The following is a 19,219-nucleotide window of genomic DNA, read 5'->3' as shown; positions in this document are numbered from 1 at the left end:
AGGTTCCTTAGGCAGGTACCTCGAGAGGTAAGTAACCCGAGGTACGGAGTACCTTGCGAGGCGGTGTGACGATGCCAGGAAAAACAAGACATGACAGGTCTATGCTCTGGCTGGTATTCATGTCGCCGGCTCATTCGCAAGGCACTCCGTGTCCTCAAAAAAGGGTTTTTTTACAGGAAACTCAGCAGCTCCTCCACATATCGCCGGGTGTCTACCCCGATGCCCTGCACCAACCTACCAGCGCCTTCTGCGCTGCCCCCCCCTGGGCCTGTCGACAGGCCTCCAAGCCCGGCGTGATCGCTCGCCCGCCTGACCAGAAAGATCTCCTTGCCCACGGGATGCCCCTGCTCGTGGGCCGCGGTCCCTCCGTCCTGGCCGGTCTCATCTGTGCCTCCGCCGCCGCCGCCGCCGCCGCTGCTGCTGCTGCTGCTGCTGGTGGCGGATGCGGCAGGCGACGGTGGTGACTGGTGAGGTGGCGCGGCGCCGGCATGGAGGAGGGCCCTTTCCGCGAGATGACGGGTCCAGACGATCCACCATCCGCGGTTGGTCTTGTGCGTCCTCTCCAGGTCCGCGTGGGCGAGACGCGTGGCGGCGTGGATGTTGAGGAGGTGCAGATGGGTGTTGACGGCATCGGCGCGCGACCAGGTCTCCGAGGCGGAGGCCTCGGGGATGTTGGGGATGCTGGAATGGACCGTGAGGGCGGAGGGGTCCCAGACGAGGCTGTGTATGGATGGCGGGGAAGAGGAGAGGTGTCTGCTGGCGCCGGTTCCGGGGGCGTTGGACGCCGGCGGTTCGGGGCGGTAGCTCGTGGACGAGAGCAGGGGTCTCTTGAGCGGGGAGAGCTGGTGGTGCAGGGAGCGGTACAGGGCGTCCCACGCTAGCGAGTCGGTGTGCAGGCGGAACAGGAACGCGAAGATGAAGGGGCGGTTGACGTACACCACCACGCGAACCTTCTCGGCCGTGCCGCCCTGGAGCGACGTGCAGCCCAGGGGCGTGCTGCCTGCTCCCTGGGATGGGGGGAGCTTGCCGCCGGGGTGGCCGAGGTCCCTGGCCGCGGTGGCTTCCGGCCGCGAGCACGGCTCGCCCTGGAGCTCAACGTTGATGGTGCGGAGGACGGTGCGGGAGTTTGACTCGGAGGAGGACGAGCCGGACGAGCCGGACGAGCCGGAGCCGAGGCGCCCCTCCTCGATGGGGCCCCTGAGGCCGATCAGGTAGTGGCCGTGGGCGTCGGTGGAGGCCCGTCTGGGGGGGTGGCTCGGTCGCGACCGTGCCGCTGAAGGTGGTGAGCGTGCGGCTGCGTCGTGGGAGGGCTTCGCTTTCGTCTCGGCAGGTGCGCGGCTCGCGCCAGGGTGTGCGGTTGCGGTTGCGGCTGCGGCCGTGGTTGTGTTTGCGCCTGTTCCCGGGATGGTCCAGTATGAGCCGTAGCCCAGTTTCATGTAGCCGAGCATTTTGTCGAGCTTGCCGTCTTGGGTCTCCCGTTTCCCTGCCTCGGTCTTCGCTTCTGCACCTTCTCCTGCGACGGGCGTGGCGGCAGCCTGGTCGGGTTTCGTCGCGCGCCCGACAGGCGAGTTTGCTCTTCTGGTGCGGGCTTTGCGCGTGGACGTCGGGCTGCTGATGACGCCGTACGCGTGTTCCCCCCACTGGTACAGATCCTCCATCCAATGCGTCACATCCCTCACGGACTTTCTGCTCAGGGCTCCGACGCCGAAAAAGATGGCTCCGTCCTCGGCGGCAGGCTCCTCCCCTGCTCCGAGCCACTGGGCTTCCCTTTTGTGCCTGGCTCCCGCGAGGTCTTGAGCTCCTTCTTCGTTGCCGAACTTGGAGACGACCAGGTCGACCAGGCCCTCTATCCTGCCGACCAGGCCCTCCAGCACTTCCCGCTCGCCACTACCGCGTTCCTCTTCGCCGACGCCGACGCCCAACTCGCCTGAAGCAGCAACGTTGATGCCATCAAAGATGCTGCGCAGGGGATTTCCGTGGAGCATCACGTTCCATGTGGACAGGAACAGATCCCAGTATCGCCCGAGAACGGTAACGAATCTGGTACGTTTGGTGCGGATAAACAGCGCGTCGAGCGACGCATCGTGGTGCATCAGAAATATGCTGTGCGCGCGGAGCAGGTCTCGTAACAGTAAAGAAGCTGGCTTTAGCTCTCTGCTGGAGTATTCAAACCTGTCTTCCTGCTCAGCAGCAGCAGCAGCAGCAGCAGCAGCAGCAGCAGCATCACCGACAGCAGCAGAAGATTTGACCGGTAACCGCGGCGGAAGCGGAATCTTTGCAAAATTGATGCTCTAGAAAAGGGGTGTCCCCGCCAGTAAGCCAAAACGCCGCAACATCGTCTTGCTCGCTCATCTTTGCCAAAGCAAGTCTTCTTGGATTGGGGTTTCGGGGGGGGGGGGGGGGTGCTGGGCGAAGAGCATGGCAGTGCTGTCACACTCACAGCAAGAATCCACCAGCCAGGTTCCAGTTCATGGGTGATGACCCGGGTTTTCTCCGTGTCCACGGCATCCAGAGCTGCGCCGTCGGCAAAATCTCTGCTGAATTTGATCATGCCCTGAGCCAACCCTATCTGGCGCAGACGCTCGTTGCGCTCCTCCGGAGGAGCGTCCTCGGCTGGTCGGCCACGTGTGCGCCGTTTCTTCTTTTTGCCCCCGGGCTGCCGCAAAGCGTCCGATGCATAGTAGACTATCTGATGGTCGATTGTGTCGTCTGTACTGCCCAGACACGGGTTGAAGATGGCAAGGAAACCAAGCTGTGCTGGGACTATGCCTCCCACAGCAGCAGATGTTGTGGAGGACGCCATGATAGTCCGGAGGTCAATCCCGGTAAGGCGCGGGCTTCACGAGTGAAGGCTACATCAGTCGATAAAGCATTTCCGGAGCCTGCTGGCGCTTATCTGTTTGCGACCGTGACAAGATGCTGCTGCCAGGCGACTTGGAAGTTGGGGGGCGGCAGGCAGGGTGGGTTCGATGGCAAGGCTGTCATCTATAATCAATGTACGGATACGCGGGTGGATATGTTGGGTTGGGGGAGAAGTTCAATGCCAAGGTGCCTGCCTAGGAGGTACATAGATACCTCTGGTAGGTGCTCGGTGAAGAGGTGCCCAAGGTAACGTGCCAGGTACCTAACTACTACCTGGTAAGTACGGAGTAACAGATAACAGATGACAGCAACCCAACCACCTTGGCCTGTGCATTCTACATAACAGACCGGAGAGAACACTGTGTAGAGTGGGCTTCATGCTACTGTGCTAGTCGGGGTCAATCTGGTTATCCCTGCTTGGGCCGAACCGCGGCCGCTCATAGCCGCACTGGGCAGTGCAGCTGTCAACATCTGTCATGCACCGCCAAGCCCAGCCTGCTTACAGGTTCCTTCCCGGCCTCCCTCGTGCAATTCCCTCGTGCAATTCCCTCGTGCGATCCCCTCGCTTCATGTGAACCATCATCGTTCCAACCCACAATAGACGAGCGATCTTCTGAAAGCTACACGCCATTGTTGGAAACCCTCAAGGCTCTCTCCGACAAAAGGCACCAGACAACACCCGGGCTGCCAACAAGGCTGTGCCGGTTTCTGGCAAGCAATCTCCTCGTTCAGACCGTTGCTACATATCATGTCTGCTTAGTTGAGCGCTCCGCAAAGCCGCCCATACCCCCATCGGCTGCTCTTCACCTGTTCCAGCCTCAACCCATCCGAGGCAACGGGTTTTGCACCCGCTTGACTCTGTCGTCGCCGCCAGACTACCATACCAGTCTACCGCCATGGAGCCGCTCAACCGGCTCAAGCGTCGCTCCACCGACTTGCTCAAGCAAGCCCAGGAGAATCTGCACACCAAGGTCGATATGCCCAACCTGTCCGAGATTCAAGGCAGACTCCCCTCCTTGCCTCACTTTCGCCAGAAAAAGACCCGTCCCGCCAACGACGTCCAAGCCACCTGGGAGCGCATCGACATCCCGTCCCTGCCCCGCTCGTCACACACTCTCAACGTTGTATCCGGATGCGCCTACGTCTTTGGCGGGGAGGTCGAACCTCGGCAACCAGTTGACAACGATATGCACATCATCCGGCTACCGTTCAGCAGCGCCGGCGCAGACTACCACAAGGTCAGGGCAAAAGCGACGGCTCTGCCAGAGCAATCTCAGCAACAGCACAGTCCTCCTGCTTTGAGCGAATCCCCCACTGCCCACCAAGCGCAGAGCAGCTTGGACGACGTCGCTCTGCAAGAGACGTCAAGTGGCAAAGGAAAAGAAATCGCCAAAGATGAAGCCTCGGGCATGGGCCAGGTTCCCGGTCCGCGAGTCGGCCACGCCACCGCCGTCATCGGATCACGCATCTTCTTGTTCGGGGGACGAGGCGGCCCCGATATGCAGCCCCTCCAGGAAGCCGGAAGAGTCTGGGTGTACGACACGCGCTCCCATACGTGGTCCTATCTCGATCCCGCCCCAGCCGTCAAAGGTGGCGCCATCGTGCCTCACCCTGCTCCTCGAAGCTATCACTGCGCCACGGCTACAAACCGACCCCATGATACCCCTCACCCTGCCGGTTTCAAGAAGCCTCAGACATGGCGACAGTGGGCCCTGGGCGATGCAGCAAAGACTGGCATTCCCCAAAAACCCGTGGTGGGCTACGTCGCCGAAGAAGCCGTCGACCAAGAGTCCGACGGCTACGGGACCTTGCTCATACACGCAGGCTGTCTCGCTAGCGGCGACCGTACGGGCGATCTCTGGGCTTTTGACGTCCGCGCCCGCACTTGGACCGAGCTGCCAGCTGCTCCTGGCCCCTCCCGTGGCGGCTCTTCCATCTGCATCAGCAAAAGTCGCCTGTATCGCTTCGGCGGCTATGACGGCGAAACCGAGGCAGGTGGGCAGCTCGACTTTCTCCATCTCGAGGTCGAAACATTTGATGACGGCCACACCAAAGCCGAGGTTGCCATCCACGCCCGAGGAGGCTGGCAAACCATCCGCCAAGGAGACGCGGATGCATCGTCAACCGAGATCCACGCTGAGCTGCACCAGGAGTGGCCTCCCCCCCGAAGCGTCGCCTCGCTGCAAGCACTGACGGTCGGAGGCGGCAAAGAAGTCCTCGTCCTGTGTATGGGCGAACGAGCCCCCAGTGCGGACGGGCATGAAGGAGCAGGTACCCTTTGCAACGACGTCTGGACCTTCCAGGTCCCGCCCTTGGGCATGACCGCGGCAAGCCTAGCCGCGGCCGTGTATCAGGCCGTGGGCCGAAAGACTGGGGAAGGAAAATGGCAAAAGCTGCGCACCGGACCCCACGACCACGAGAGCGGCGGTGAAGTGCCGACGCCGAGAGGATGGCTGGCAAGTGCGCCCATGACAGATGTTGAGAGCGCCGTCGTCATCTGGGGCGGGTTGGGGGCGGATAACAAGCGCATTGGCGACGGATGGATATTACGCCTGGGAGAGTGAGCCGCCGTGATGAATCTCAAGAGCAAAAAGGTTGTTGAGATAAAGCTGGGGTTCCAAAAAAAAAAAACGAACATCTTGGGATTTTGTTTCATGTGTGTGGAAAACCTGCCTTTGTGCTTTCTTCCTTTCTTTCTTGTTCTTTGTCTCTTTTTTTTTTTTTTTTCTTCGTGAATTTCCACTCTGATTTCATGCTAGAATGAAGCATTCACCACTTGAAACCACACAGCATTGTCGTGAAAAATGGGAGAAATTCAACCCTGTCTATACCGCTACTTGGCATTGGGAACATGACTTTTTATATACAGTATTTTGTTCTTCGCCCCGGGTCAATCCTCCCACGGAAATGTCCCGAGGACCAGACGCAACCCTCCCCCCTCCCTCTCCCTTCCCCACGCCAATCTTCCCCCTGAGCTTACAAGACGAGCCCCCCCAAAAAAGATGGATCGATACAAAAGCACCAAGTCTACAAGTCGGACCTCGTCTTCTCGGCTCCCCACGGCTCGTCCAACAGGTTCGTCTGCCCCTTGCTGTTCTCGCAAGTATCCCTCCCCGACAGGGGCCCAGGCTTGGGGACGAGAGCAGCGGCCTTGGCGTCGCCGGCGCTAGCCCTCAGCTTCTTGAGCAGGTCGACGACCGTCTCGGGCGTCAAGTCCTCGTAGTAGTCGTCGTTGATTTGGATCATGGGCGCATTGACACACGCGCCCAGGCACTCGACCTCGATGAATGTGAACAGCCCGTCGGGGGTGGTCTGGCCCTGCTTGATGCCGAGGTGGTCCTTGATGGCTTGGACAATGACATCGGAGCCGCACCCGCCCAATTGGCAGGGGGTCTGTGGCGACGAAAACAAGAGAGAGGGGACAAAGACCGCGTCAGCATCCGGCAGAGAGCGTGCTGGGGGAGGGGGAGGGGGGGGGGGAACAAGGGCAAAGGGATGTTTGGAAAGGGGGGGGGGGGGGGGGGGGGGGAATCCGCCGTACCGTCGTGCAGGCCTGGACGAAGAACTTGCCGACCGGGTCGCGGTTGTACATGGTGTAGAAGGAGGCCACTTCGTACACGCGCATGGGGGGCATCTCCAGCAGGCGGGCGACCTCGTTCATGACGCTGATGCTGGTGAAGCCGTGCTGGCGCTGGCCCAGGTCGAGCAGGGGCATCACGGCGGCCTTTTTGTACTGCTCGGGGTATCGCTTGAGGATCTCGGCAATGACGGCCTCGTTCTCCTGGTTGAACCTGAACGGGATGTCGGGGTTGTTGTCCCGGGAGTTGCGGTGCTGCAAGAGCCTGTTAGTCGACTCTTCCACTTCTTCTTCTTCTTCTTCTTCTTCTTCTTCTTCCGCGTCTTCCGCGTCTCCGGGCCTAGAAAAGATAAAGTGACAGCATGGCATACGTACAACCATGAGGGTATCGCTCGGTCGGCGGGACGAGGCGGAAAAGTGGCGGGCGGGCAGCCGCGCCAGGCGAGAGGACGCGCGGGCGCATGAGCGAAAGAGAAAGGGCGTCATCTTGCTCGCCATTGCGGGTGGTCTGGCCCTGCGTCAACGGCAGTTTGGCCTTTGTGTGATGTCAATGGCGGCGGGTCGAGGGTCCGAGGTTGCAACTTGCAGACGATGCGAAGTTGCTGTTCTTGTCTGCAATGGCTGAGGCTGAGGCAGGTCAAGCTGCTTGCAAAATGAGTGGCTGTGATTGGCGGACGCGGCTGATGATCGGATAGCCCGGGCGGGCCTTTTTCAAAAGTCTCCTTACTTGTTGCAGCCTGCCATGTTTTGCATGAGCAAGCTCTCCGAAAGCTGTAAAATTCTCCAATCTGAGTAAAAGGAAAAAAAAAAACACCAGACGCCAAAATTTCCAACATTTACATCGTCCGAACAATATTCACCAAGCTGATCTACATCGCGAGCACGCAACAACCACGCCTAGTCATCCAACAGTGCATTCAGCTCGTCCATCAGGCTCCGGCGAATCGTCGTCTTGGCGTCCTTTGTTCTCCTGGCCCTCTCTTCGCTCGCCAAAAACTCCACGGGCATGTCAAAGGTCGGTTCCCTTCCCAATATCATCTCCGCAACTCGTATGCCACACCTTGCGGCGGTCGGCATACCATGGCCCGTATACCCGGCACTGATCCACAAGTGGCTCCGAGCTCCCTCCTCGTCCTCGTCGTCGTCGTCGCCGTCGTCGCGCGTACCGCCGAGGGAGGGAGGCACGCGGCCCACCCAGGGATAATGGTCTTTGGCATACCCCATTATCCCCGTCCACTCATACTGCGCGTCGAGTTCCTCCTCTTCCGCGCAGTCGGGCCCGCGGAGCTTAACACTGTGCTGCAGCTGGCTGCGAAGCTTTGCGCCAATCTCGTCATTTACCTGGCCGTCATCCCATATGCCTTCTTCTGCGCCGGCGGTGCTGAACCGCTCTCCTCCAAGGATGAGAAACCCGTCGTCGTCCCTCTGGATCAAGTAATCGTCAGTGCCGTTGCCCTGGACCCATACGTGGGTGTGCTCCAGAGGAATGTCGCCTGTCGGCGGTGTCAGCCCAGCAACCTGCCCCCTGACGGGTGTGATGATGCCCGTAAACTGTGGCAAAAGGTACGACGTGTATGCATTGGAGGCGAGAAGGACATGCTTGGCAACGACTTGACCGCGAGGGGTGTGGACTACCCAGCCGCCGTCGCCGGTGTGTTGTAAATGCTCCACGGCTGTATTTGTCTGTAGATTGTAGCGACTGGCCGGGTATTCTTGGAGCAGCTTCTCTAGCACCCAGGCGACCAGCTTATACGGCCACAGCTTGGCAGCATTGGGTTGATAGACGGCACCGACCGCTGCGGGTATCCTAAGCACGCCACGCTCCTTCTCGCCTTTCACGAGAATGGCATGCTGGGCAAGATCTGGATGTTCCAGCTTCAAGCGCTGGATGACCTTTTCAACGAGGCCGAAGGCCTTGTCGTCGAACAAGGCATGAACGCCTCCAACGGTGTGCCAGTCACATGAAATATTGTTCTTGGCCACAAAGGCCTTGAGGAAGTGATACGTCCCCAGTTCGAATCGTGCAACACTGGGCTTGGAAGAGTACACCATTGGCTGGCAGTGGCCGCCATTCTAGAGACGCAGGCGTTTGGGCATGAGAATCAGCTTGCCCATGGAGAAGAAGAGAAGCGTCGGGAAGGGAGGGTCTGGTTGGTCAGGAGAACGTTGGCTCACCCTTCCAGTAGCTCCCCAGCATGCCTCCCTCGCCTCCAGATGCAAGACGCTTCTGCCACCAGTCATCAACTCCCGTGCGGCAAAGGCACCCGTGATTCCGGTCCCAATCACGACGACATCAGCAGCGGGAGGGAGCTTGCTCGTGGTTCGGTGACCTTGGAGAACCGTCGATGGGTTTTTGTGCCAATACGAATGAGTACTCTGCAAAGTTGGCGGTCCGGACTGACCCTCTTGTAGCTTTGTACCGGCCATGGTGATGTGCCACAGCCTGGCTCCCGGAATCAACAAGAGCAAAAGGCGAGTCGCTAAGCTCAACATACTCCGCACGTCTTTTACAGTCTGGACTGGTATGGGAAACTGGTTGGTTTGAAGTTGGTGCCTGGCGTTTATCCATCAAGATAACCACACCCCCTGTTCCCCCCAATCACACCCCCTCGTGCCACACCCACGCTCAGCTTCCCCCCTCCTAAAAAAGAGTCTGGTACCTACCTCTTATCAACGTCCACCACCAGCCGCCGATTATCCAAGCAGCATGGTAGGAGGTAGGTAGCTTGCCATGATGTACTCTACGTAGCACCATTTTTTTTTTCGTAACACTCTGCCTCTTACTTGCGCACATGGCTTTGTTCGTAACAATTTTCATACCATTCGTCATACAAACGTGACTACCTGACAGGCAGCCCGAAGCCCGAGACTCCATTCCATTCCATTCCAACCAACCAAGAGTGCAAGGCAACTAGTAGTAAAACCGAATACTACCGCCTCACCAAGTTCATCTATATCTCTGTCTACATGATTCATGCGACTTCCCAGACGCCCCGTGCACCCCATAGGAAGGAAGAGTCAAGTTAGGGCTATTGTTCTTTCTCACCAGCACTCGATATACCACCCGTAAACGGCCACCCTCGCAAAACTCGTGATATCGTCTCCAGCTGCCGTGCTTTTTATTTTCAAACCAGCACAATTCGTATCGTCGTTTCTTCGAAGACTCGCTGGGCAGTGAGGAAGAAGGGAAAAAAAAGAAAAAAAAAAAAAAAAGGAGAAAAGAGTTCCGGCAACAAAAGGTACACAGGCAAAAAAGAGAACAAAGAATAGAGGAAATGAAAAAGAGGGCAGGTCAGGTGGCTGCGGACGTGAAACAGCCCCAAGCGGCCCCGAACTCGACTGGTCCTCAGGGACGCATTTCCTTTCCATAAACCTACCTGGCTTTCGCCATCCAGTGGTAGCCCTTGTGGAGTTTGTTTTCAAAACGTCATCCTCCGAGAAAATCTACTTGTACATATTCCAGCACAAGATTCGCTGGTGTCCACTAATCGTCTAACAGGTGCGTTGGGGGTATATAAAGAGTAATCATCGTAAAGGGTCGGTATATGCGTTCGTTAATTTGAAAGGTACTCAAATATCTGCCACCACATGTCTAAAGCGACATGGGATTTTTTTTTCCCCCGTCTCTTGTTTCAAACATCGGTCATTTCCGTATCGCTATCTCCGGCAATGGAGACGGGGAACATCTCAGCAAGGCCCCAGTTGCCTTCGTAAACAGTTGCTGGGGCGGTACGACGCTCAGCCACCCAGCGCAGGCCTTCAAGCTCAAGTATTTGGTCAATCAGAGGTCGGTCAGCTGGTTCTTGCGCCGTCATCCACCGAACGATCGAATCCAATGAGCTGGGATGAAATGCCTGAATCATAAACTTGGGCGGCCCGTGCAACTCTGATCGCTTAAGTGACCCGAAGAGGTTCCCGGCACTGTGAGTTCTCCCACCATGCAGCTCATCGCTGTGGGCAGACTCAATCTCATTGCCTGCGGCGTCTCGCTGAGTCTCCAGCGAGGGCGTCCAAGTGAGGCTGGGAACATCCGAAAGATCCCCAGATCTGAGAGCGATCCAGGTAGGCCCATTATCCGGAAGTACGACATTGGCAGCCGCTTCTAGGGTTATGAGGCCCAGCGAAAAGACATCGGCTGACTGGCCGGCCTTGCCTTTAAGCATTTCAGGAGCCATGTACTCACGGTCGCCCTCAACATCTACGCCTTCGGTCGAGGTACATGGTTGGGCGAGTCCAAAGTCGCCAATTTTCAGGGCCCCTTCAAAGTTGATGAGAATGTTCGCTGGTTTCATATCCAAGTGCATGTACCCTGCCTGGTGAATTTCTTTCAATCCCTACATCATAGTTAGCGACCAACTCCAGAGGTCCAGCCAGGGCTAGCTTGCGCTACATACCAAGCATAGATCTTGCAGGATCTTAAAAATACGAAAGTCATCCAGCCTTCCACCTCGACCAACATTTCCAAGAAACTTATCCAATGTGCCTTCCTCACAGAACTCAGTCTGTATGTAGAGGTGGAAATTGTGCTCCCAGCTATCAACATACTGAAGGACATGCTCGGCATGTGTCAATGCTTGCAAGATTTGGACTTCGCGAAGTTTTGACTCTCGATCTTTTGGTCCTTGATACGAGTGCCGACTCTTCTTCACAGCAAAAACTTGCCCCTTCCGGGGAGCCCGAGAGGCACTGTGACTCGGCGTAAGACTGTCAAACGGAAAGGTGTTGTGGTGCTCAAGCTTGGTAACTCGGTACACGGTGGAAAACTCGCCCTTGCCAACTTGCTCGACTTTGTCGAACCTCGAGTGCAAGCTGGAATCGACGTCCACATTGCTAGTCCGACCATTCACAGGTGTAACAAATATGCTAGTGGATGATCGAAAGTCGCGGGCCGTGGTGGGGGTAACCGGAGGAGGCATGTTATTCTCATTGAACCCGTCAGGGGCTTGCGACATGGACAGGCGGCTTGTGTCCGAGGGCAACAATGTCTCTCGAGGAGTTTGTGGTGTACGCCGTCCATCGACGGGACTTCCTAAAGTAAGAGGCATTAAGATCAGTGGCTGTTGGACCCTGTGAAGTAAGAGAGTATACCCGATTACTTACTTGTCGATTCTCTCGACCGTCCTGCGGCAGGTTTGACAGCAGATAATGGCAAAACGAATGTCCGGTTAGCACTTGGGCTTTCAAGTGACTGTTCGCTGAGGTTGCTCAGACTCGGAGTAAGAGCTACTACTTTGGTAGGCGTGGGGGGCACGTCTCCGTCAGACGGGTTCCCTACGTCGGTAATGTCGCAGAAAAGCCTCCGGTCTTCGCCGTCCAGGCTCAAGATGCTGCCCCGACGCGATCCCTGGGAGGCTGAGCCACGTTGGAAGATGGAAAGGCCTTTTGTGGGCTGCCCAAACGTGTCGGGAGCCAGTGACGACAATGGGTGGAACGGAGTGGACGGTACGCCGGCAAAGGAGTTTCGATTGTTGCCCTTTCTCTTGATTGCACTGCCAACTGGAGGTGGGTAGGTTGCGAAAGGGTTGGCGTGCTTTTTGCATGGAGTGTCGGGTGGTGCAATCTTCTTATCAGCTTCTTCCTCTGGGTTGCGGTTGACCTTTGAAATCAGACCGGTAGAGTTGAAAGCACCAATCCAGAGCTGATGAGAACGACTGGGTGTGGCGACTGCTTTGGTGTGCTCAACAGTGGAGCGAGCCGTAGGCCTGGTGGAAGCCAGAGGCAATGATCGAGAAAAGGGATGCGACTTGGACCTTTCAGCAGCTTTAGAAGCCGGCGCATATGAAGTAGGCTCCTCTGTCAAGCTGTTGCCTGAATTTGAAGTTGTCAATGTCTTGGAAAGAGGGTGAGGTTGATGTCCCTTGTTTTCCACTGGGTGAATGGATGCATTCGGAAGTGGGCTGCCGGCGCTGAATGGACTATCCCGGGACGGTTGTGGTGGTACAAAATGATCGGTGGAAAGGCGAGGACGACTTCGGACTGGGGTGGAGTTATTCCCGCCCATTTGTGCTAGTTGTCTCTCGCCTGACCGTCTCCCCCATGACCCTTTATCGCCATATCGTTGCTGTAAAGTAGATTTTCGTAGAGAAGACGATCTCCTGGGAAGATTGGATACTGGGCTTGGCGAAGCTAGCGGATCGCGCCGGGTTGTTGCAAAATCATTGGTTGTTCCCGAGAGTTCATACTCGGACGGCGCTGAGTCTTCGTGGATGTCAAATCCCTGTGAAAATGTGTTTGAACCGAATGCGTTGAGGTCTCCCGACTGACCAAGGCCCGTGATTCCGTGCAAGCTGCGACGTTTTGCCACCGGGCTGCCTTGATTAGGGTAATCCAAATTCATAGTCGCATCACTGCGCTTCAATGCGCCCGTGGTTGAAACCATAAACGGCTCGCTGCTCGCTGTATCCAACGCCTTCAAGACAGCGGATTGGGAAGAGCCCGACACATCCAAATGAAAACTATGGCGTGACGGCTTGTCTCCAGAAACCGGAGCGGAGCGAGGGGATGGACTATTTTCCTGGCCGTGCTGGTTTGTCGTAGTGGGCGGTGAGGGCAACGCTGACGGCTGTACCGGATTGCCAGAATCAGGAGCAGCACTTAAGCCTCGCTTCAGTGGACTTTTTGGCGATGCTTTGACGCGAGCTACTGGGCGGCATAGGTTTGAAGACGACTTGGCAGACTTGGCAGAGCGCAGTGAGAGCCGGACACTTGGTCTTACAGGTGTCGAGATGGAGGAATGGTGAGTTAGAGTGGCGTGTGCGGAGGTGACAGCTGGCGGAGCTGTCTGCGGCAAAGACGGTGCAATATGTTGCCGTTGAGGGGTCGCTCCAAAACGACGGCAGGGTGACTGTGGCGAAGCCTGTCGTAGTTTTTCGGAGCTCTGTGAGCTTGTTCGTGATAAGAATTTTGACGGTGATCTTGATATGGAGCGTCTGAGACTGCGGACGGCCGACGTGACGTCCATATGATGTGCGTGGGTTGGCGATGGGAGGGCCAGAGTGCCACCCCCATTTGAGAAAGACATGGTGTTTATAGCAGGTTGATGGAATGCAAGGTCCCCCTCACTCGAAACAGTCGCGTGCTGTCAGGTAAGGAATGTCCTCGTAAGCGAAACTGATACGTGTTAGAGCTCTCCCAAGTTCCCGTATCCAAATGAGAGCGGGCTAGGCGTCCATGCAATGGAGAGCTTTTGTAAAATGTTTCAGAGGCGAAGCACTGTCTTGGATGGAAGGACTTGGAGGTAGAGGGGGGGTGCGAGGGCTATTCAAATACAGACAACGTCTAGCTGAATGGCCTCTGAATCTGAATGAAGTTGGCGACTCGGATTTTTCTCTTGTTTTCCTTTCAAAGATAACAATGCTAGGATATGTCCCGTGGCATCCACTAAAAGCCGGCAATTCGCGCGGGAGTAGAATGAATGCCAGCTCGCAAGTTAGGTCGTGAGCGTATACCTTCTGATGCGCTCCGCGAGGGAGGAGGGGAAAAGGGGGAGGCAATAGAGCGTATTGGTGCGGTGGTGTTGCTCGATCATGCGGCAGTTACCACATGATGTGAGTCGCTCGCTGCTGCCTCCTCTCCCCATTCATGTACGGACTATAGTTGTTCAGCGTTGTTTATTTGTTGTCGCTTCTCGTCCTAGTTCAAAAAGCGCATTCGGCGCTATAGTGCATAACGGAAATCGAGAGTCGATCTATGACTCATAAAGCAGGAAGAGGGGTACTGACAACAATGGCGCAGAGAACAAAACATGAACACAGTGAGTGAGTGAGCTTGGTCGACTGGAATGTTACGAAACATGAGGGTGGTTCAGTGCGCAGATGGGTTGTTCAATAAAGGAGGGTGTGGGAAAGAGCGGGCTGGGGGACTCAGGAGGAGCCCAGCGAGACTCGTCGATATGGGATATGGGCCCTGGCTCGACAAGTCAGGCTTTGTCTTTGAGTCGCGCCTGCCGGGGGTGCGGGTGGAGTGATGCATTTGTTTACAGTCTTACCTGTTCTGGCTAGCGCCACGCGGCGAGGACGCGTCCCCCCTGGCTGGCGATCACAAAACTTCAGCACGCCACCACGAAAAATAGCCACGCAAAAGTAGCCCCCATCCATCCGTGACCAACTTTGCCTTTGTGGGCAACAAATATGTAGACCCACGAGGGCTGGGAGCACTGCAGTCTACCCAGAATTACGGACTGGACGTGCCGACGACAGGACGGGACAGGACGGGACAGGACGGGGCAGGACGGGGCAGGACGGGGCAGGGGCCATGTTCAGCTTGCAGGTTTTTGCAGGTGACGTTTGGCCCTTTGCGCTCCTTGCACCGGCTCGCGCTGCATTTCTTGGTTCACAGCTTCTTCCAGACAAAACAAGGGTCTCATGATGCCCGCTTTTTGGCACATCATGTGTGTTGGGTGACTTGGGTCTCTGACAACAACATCCGCAGCCCCTTTTCTCCGTTGAGCCATGTTAGAAACATGTACTCCGTACGGACTACTTGGTACGGAACGCGGACTCCCGAATACGTCCATGTCGGTTGGGCCCCCCTAGCGCCTTCCAGGGTCCCATGGCGTGGCAAAGAATGAAAAAGGGCCCAAGTTTTGGAAGCCCGGCTGAAGGTGGGCTGTGATGAAACCCTTGCGGCTCACGCCAGTACCATGTTTTGGCTTGGACTTTGTCGATCGAGGAATCTGTGCTTCTTACGTCGATCATTTCACCAACTCGTGCCCTTCATGGAGCGTCGTGGCTTTGCCCTTTCGCCACCGCAAACAAAGCCCAACTCTCTTCCCTTGGGCCGCGTGTCCAAGCGACAAACTGTTGCAACGATAAATCCGATACTTTACTCAACGTCGTCAGTGGTCACGTCGTGTTGTTCACAAAAAGCAAATATGCACAGATAGTTCTATATCCGGGTGATCGACCACTACCACTAGTCACGGCAGGCGGAACTTGCTCTCCTTGGCCATTATTTCCTTCCGCCACCATACTTTGTTTTTTTCTTTTTGCGAGTTTCCTTCATCTCCTTCATCTGGACCGGGTCGAAACTCGGTCCATGTTCGAGCAGCAGCAACAGATACTGACCAAGCTCAAACACACACATGTCTGGCAACCTCGCGACGCTATCCAGAACGACACAGAGCATCATTAACCGAGTATTATCAGGTGCGTTTTTATGACAGAACTGCACATGTGGAGATGGAGCGGATGGAGCAGATGGAGCTTGCTCAGATGGATGCGGTCTGGCCCCGACCCCGACTTCTTCCACCCCCCTATTACGCGTGGCTGGGTTTCGCTTCATGGTTGCAGCATTTAATCTGGGGGGCCCAGGTCCACGGTTTGTGAGTGGACGGCCCTCCCGATTGAATCTGTAGACTCATCGCACTGCCGTGGCTAGCATTTGCGAGTCAGACAAGGCTCGTCGGAATCCCCCTTGCTGACCCGCGAACTAGTGGTCCGAGATGCCACTCCCGCTCACCGGCAAAAGAAACCTTGGGTTTGATTCCAAAAGGAAAAACTAACGTGTCAAGTCACGCACACCCCGCCATGCAGCGGCAGAAACCAGACTCGTCAGTCCTCGTTGACCGCCACATTGGCACTTGTCCTGCATTAGCTGGTATGTGACAGGAGAGAATTTGTCGGCTGGACATGGCTTTGGCCTGCATCAAACCTGAATCAGGCACACCGTACGCACGGAGTACTCCGTAGTTGCTCGTGGACATTATTGCCTGCCACTCTGCGTCGGGGTCATATTCCGTCCCGATGTCGTTCAAAACACCCAGCCGGTTTTCGAAACCAATGAATGGGCCCGCTCGAAATCGCGGCTGCTGCACTGAGTACTCGGTATGTACGTGGTTTTCCAAAACGTGTAGATTGTCGAGTTGCCCGTTGTCAGCCTTGGGGTTCATCGCCAGTCTGTGACTCCGAACCATCATCGCCACGACCAATCGCTTTCATCCATCAACGGATGACCAAGTCGCCCTCGTGGTGGAAGAAAAAAAGAGATGATCAAAGCAGCAGTATGATGTGAAGCCAATGAGAGATATCATGGGATTCAGTCGACATGTGAGGCTCCACTATGATACAGCTGAGCAGCGCCTACGCTCTTCCTCACACGCAGATAGCCCTCAAGCTCCCTCCCCCTCCCCCTCCCTGTCCCCCCTCCCCTTCGCGCGCCAAATAGCTGCGATGCATGTTCACACCCATGACACCCATGACCAGACACGATACAATCAACCCGTTCAGTACAGCTCCATCTTCTCCAGATGCACAAGTCCATTTGGCGGCTAGAAATCAAATTTTTCTGCATTAGCTGAAACCCGCGTTCAGAAAGAGAGGAATAGCAAAATGAATAAGGAGAAAAATGGGACAGCCATGTACATTCCCAGGGAGGCTCAGGCTCGGACAAGAGACTTACAGGGATAAACCGCCGCAACGTGACGCCAGCCTGGCTAAAGACAAGCGCAGCCTCCTTGTCCATGCTATACTCGTGGGTGTAAACGACCTCGCTGATGCCCAGCTGGCAGATCTTGATGCTGCAAGTCAAGCACGGACACGTATCGCAGTAAAGCACAGATCCGTCTCTGATTCGCTCCCTACCCGCTTCCAGCAGGGCGTTCTCCTCCGCATGGATACACAGGCAGGTGGCAAGCCCAACGCCTGAGCCGTTGCCGTCGTTGCAGCGGGGACAGCCTCCGTCGGCGCAGTTGCGGATCCCACGAGGGGTGCCGTTGTATCCTGTGCTGATGACACGGCGCTCCTTGCCGACGAGGACGCAGCCAACGCGACGCTTCATGCAGTTGGAGCGTTGGGCGGCAAGAGATGCCAGAGCCATGAAATACGTGTCCCATCCCGGACGCAGGCGATTGGGATTAGGAATGTCGAGCTTGCCCAGCGAAGCGTACAGATGCGGGAGGGAAGACGACGTGTTGAGCAGCCTGACGGTAGCTCGCGAGATGAGTGGTTGGAAGCCTCCGTGCGGGTCGTACAGGTGAGCATCGCTACGAGAGACAAAGTCGTCGAGACTCATGACCTGTCTGCCGGCGTGCCTGGCGCGCAGCTGGAACCGTCGCCACCTGACGGTAAGTGGAGCGTCAACGGACAAGAGCAGGAAGAACGGACGCCGCAGAAAGACGTCGAGAACAGCCTCGGTGGGGATGTCTGTGGTTACGAAGCGACTTTGCCAGCGTAGGGTGACGTGGTCGAGAAGGTCCTCGGGCGTGGCGAAGGCGTCGGTTTCCGCACGAGGCCGCGGAGCCGACGATGCATCCGATGAAGACGAGGGATGCCCGTTGGTGGCGATGGGAGCACTCGCGTTCAAGGCGGCGGAAGAGGCGGCATCGTGCGGCGGCTCGGACGGCTCGGACGTGCTCGGATGCGCGGAAGAAGCGTCCTCCTCCTCGTCACCGTCATCGATCCGCCGATTGTCCCTCTTGGGTGCCGAGAGGAAGAGACGCTTGAAGCCATGGTGCTCGACGAGATATTGAGCAACCGTGTTTTTGCCGGAGCAAATGCCTTTTGCAGAAACGTGTTGGATGAGTGCATTTTAAATCATCTTTTTTTTTTTTTTCTTTCTTTCTTTCTTTCTTTCTTTTGCGTTGATTGAGCAGCTGGGATATCCTTACCCCCGCAGATTCCAATGAGCATCCTCAATGGACGGGCTGCCTCTGAAAAGCTGTGCGTGGCCCGATTCAATGGCAAGCCTCAAGCTGATCGCAAGAATGAACGAGGGATCCGGCACGGCACACGGTGGGATGGGAACCAGGCACGCAGGCGTTGTTCTTGTTCTGGTGGGGTCTGGGGTAACGCGCAGGTCAATTGTAGCATTGACCCGTTGAAGTCAACGGTAGTGAACCCTGGGTACTGAAGTTTCCCAGAGGCAGTTGACCAGACCAACTTGACTCTTCAGGGTTCAATGTTCGATGTCATGGGTTGACGAAGCCGAGATGAACATGCCGTCGGATCAAATGTTCTTCTTCTCTCCAGGCAGGCATGGTTGCAGCGCCGAGTCATTGCCAGAGAACGAGGGACAAGGCAAGGCAAGGCAAGGCAAGGCAAGGCAAGGCATGGTTTTTTTTTTCTTTTTTTTTCTTTTTTTTTTTTTTCTTTCTTTCTTCTTTGGGTCACAAGAATCGGGTCACAAGAGAAGGAATGCAAACAAGACGGAAAACGACTGGAGACGGAACTTTTTTTTCCCTCTTTGCTTCCCACTTTGGGTCGCGTAAATGGCCTGGCCTCACATGATCTACGCAGTTGTGCGCTTGCCGCCTCGCACTGACGACCCTCTCCTTTCCACCCCGAGGAACTAGGGAATGGCCGTTGAACGTGTCTGCGTGGCGGGCGAGGCGGGTGAGTAGTCTTCTCCGTTGTTTCATACGGCGGCACTCACGCATCCCGAGTTTAGGGGGTGGTTTGAGATGCACGGTCACCGCAGAGACCCTATATTTCACTACTGAAGGTTGGTTGGTTCATGGGGTCGACGGCCCAATCTTGTGAGTTTTGGACAGTGCGCTCATACAAATAATGCATAGGTACGGAGTACGCATTGCGCATTTGGGAAACGGTTCTTCTTGGGCCTGGCATTGCACACACTTGCTAGAGTGGCAGTAGTTGAGAGACGTCGTGGTAGGATCCGTGGCAAGTTTCGGCCGGCATGGCCACGTTGGAGCTTGCGATCCCGTGGCCGAGCCAGGGGGTTGGTGTGCACTGCGAAAGCATCACATCAGCTGACGGTGAGAATAGGAAACGTGGAATATGTATGTAGCAAGCAATTCCATTCCATACTATTCGTGTTTGATGG

At 56.4% G+C, this 19,219-nt stretch overlaps 6 protein-coding genes across 6 annotated transcripts; 1 reads left to right on the top strand and 5 right to left on the bottom strand.

The window, feature by feature from the left end:
• Positions 1 to 170: 170 nt before the first annotated feature.
• On the bottom strand, positions 171 to 2,803 carry UV8b_00133 (uncharacterized protein; the record flags this gene model as incomplete). Its single annotated transcript, XM_043137631.1, has 2 exons — positions 171 to 2,291; positions 2,441 to 2,803. 2 exons carry the CDS (start codon positions 2,801 to 2,803, stop codon positions 171 to 173), a joined length of 2,484 nt encoding a protein of 827 aa, XP_042993565.1.
• Positions 2,804 to 3,758: 955 nt separating this feature from the next.
• UV8b_00132 (uncharacterized protein) lies at positions 3,759 to 5,426 on the top strand (the record flags this gene model as incomplete). The annotated part of the gene is made up of 1 exon (XM_043137630.1): positions 3,759 to 5,426. One exon carries the CDS (start codon positions 3,759 to 3,761, stop codon positions 5,424 to 5,426), a length of 1,668 nt encoding a protein of 555 aa, XP_042993564.1.
• Positions 5,427 to 5,889: 463 nt separating this feature from the next.
• UV8b_00131 (uncharacterized protein) lies at positions 5,890 to 6,937 on the bottom strand (the record flags this gene model as incomplete). The annotated part of the gene is made up of 3 exons (XM_043137629.1): positions 5,890 to 6,255; positions 6,404 to 6,694; positions 6,815 to 6,937. 3 exons carry the CDS (start codon positions 6,935 to 6,937, stop codon positions 5,890 to 5,892), a joined length of 780 nt encoding a protein of 259 aa, XP_042993563.1.
• Positions 6,938 to 7,336: 399 nt separating this feature from the next.
• On the bottom strand, positions 7,337 to 8,866 carry UV8b_00130 (uncharacterized protein; the record flags this gene model as incomplete). The annotated part of the gene is made up of 2 exons (XM_043137628.1): positions 7,337 to 8,512; positions 8,615 to 8,866. 2 exons carry the CDS (start codon positions 8,864 to 8,866, stop codon positions 7,337 to 7,339), a joined length of 1,428 nt encoding a protein of 475 aa, XP_042993562.1.
• Positions 8,867 to 10,071: 1,205 nt separating this feature from the next.
• Positions 10,072 to 13,460, bottom strand: UV8b_00129 (uncharacterized protein; the record flags this gene model as incomplete). The annotated part of the gene is made up of 3 exons (XM_043137627.1): positions 10,072 to 10,773; positions 10,834 to 11,468; positions 11,540 to 13,460. 3 exons carry the CDS (start codon positions 13,458 to 13,460, stop codon positions 10,072 to 10,074), a joined length of 3,258 nt encoding a protein of 1,085 aa, XP_042993561.1.
• Positions 13,461 to 16,661: 3,201 nt separating this feature from the next.
• On the bottom strand, positions 16,662 to 18,066 carry UV8b_00128 (uncharacterized protein; the record flags this gene model as incomplete). Its single annotated transcript, XM_043137626.1, has 3 exons — positions 16,662 to 16,706; positions 16,838 to 17,934; positions 18,045 to 18,066. 3 exons carry the CDS (start codon positions 18,064 to 18,066, stop codon positions 16,662 to 16,664), a joined length of 1,164 nt encoding a protein of 387 aa, XP_042993560.1.
• Between the last annotated feature and the right edge of the window lie 1,153 nt (positions 18,067 to 19,219).

Source organism: Ustilaginoidea virens, chromosome 1, assembly GCF_000687475.1.
Source record: "Ustilaginoidea virens chromosome 1, complete sequence".
NCBI lineage: Eukaryota > Fungi > Ascomycota > Sordariomycetes > Hypocreales > Clavicipitaceae > Ustilaginoidea > Ustilaginoidea virens.
Note: the sequence above shows the minus strand (reverse complement) of the source record. Positions and strands in the feature narration are given on the sequence as shown.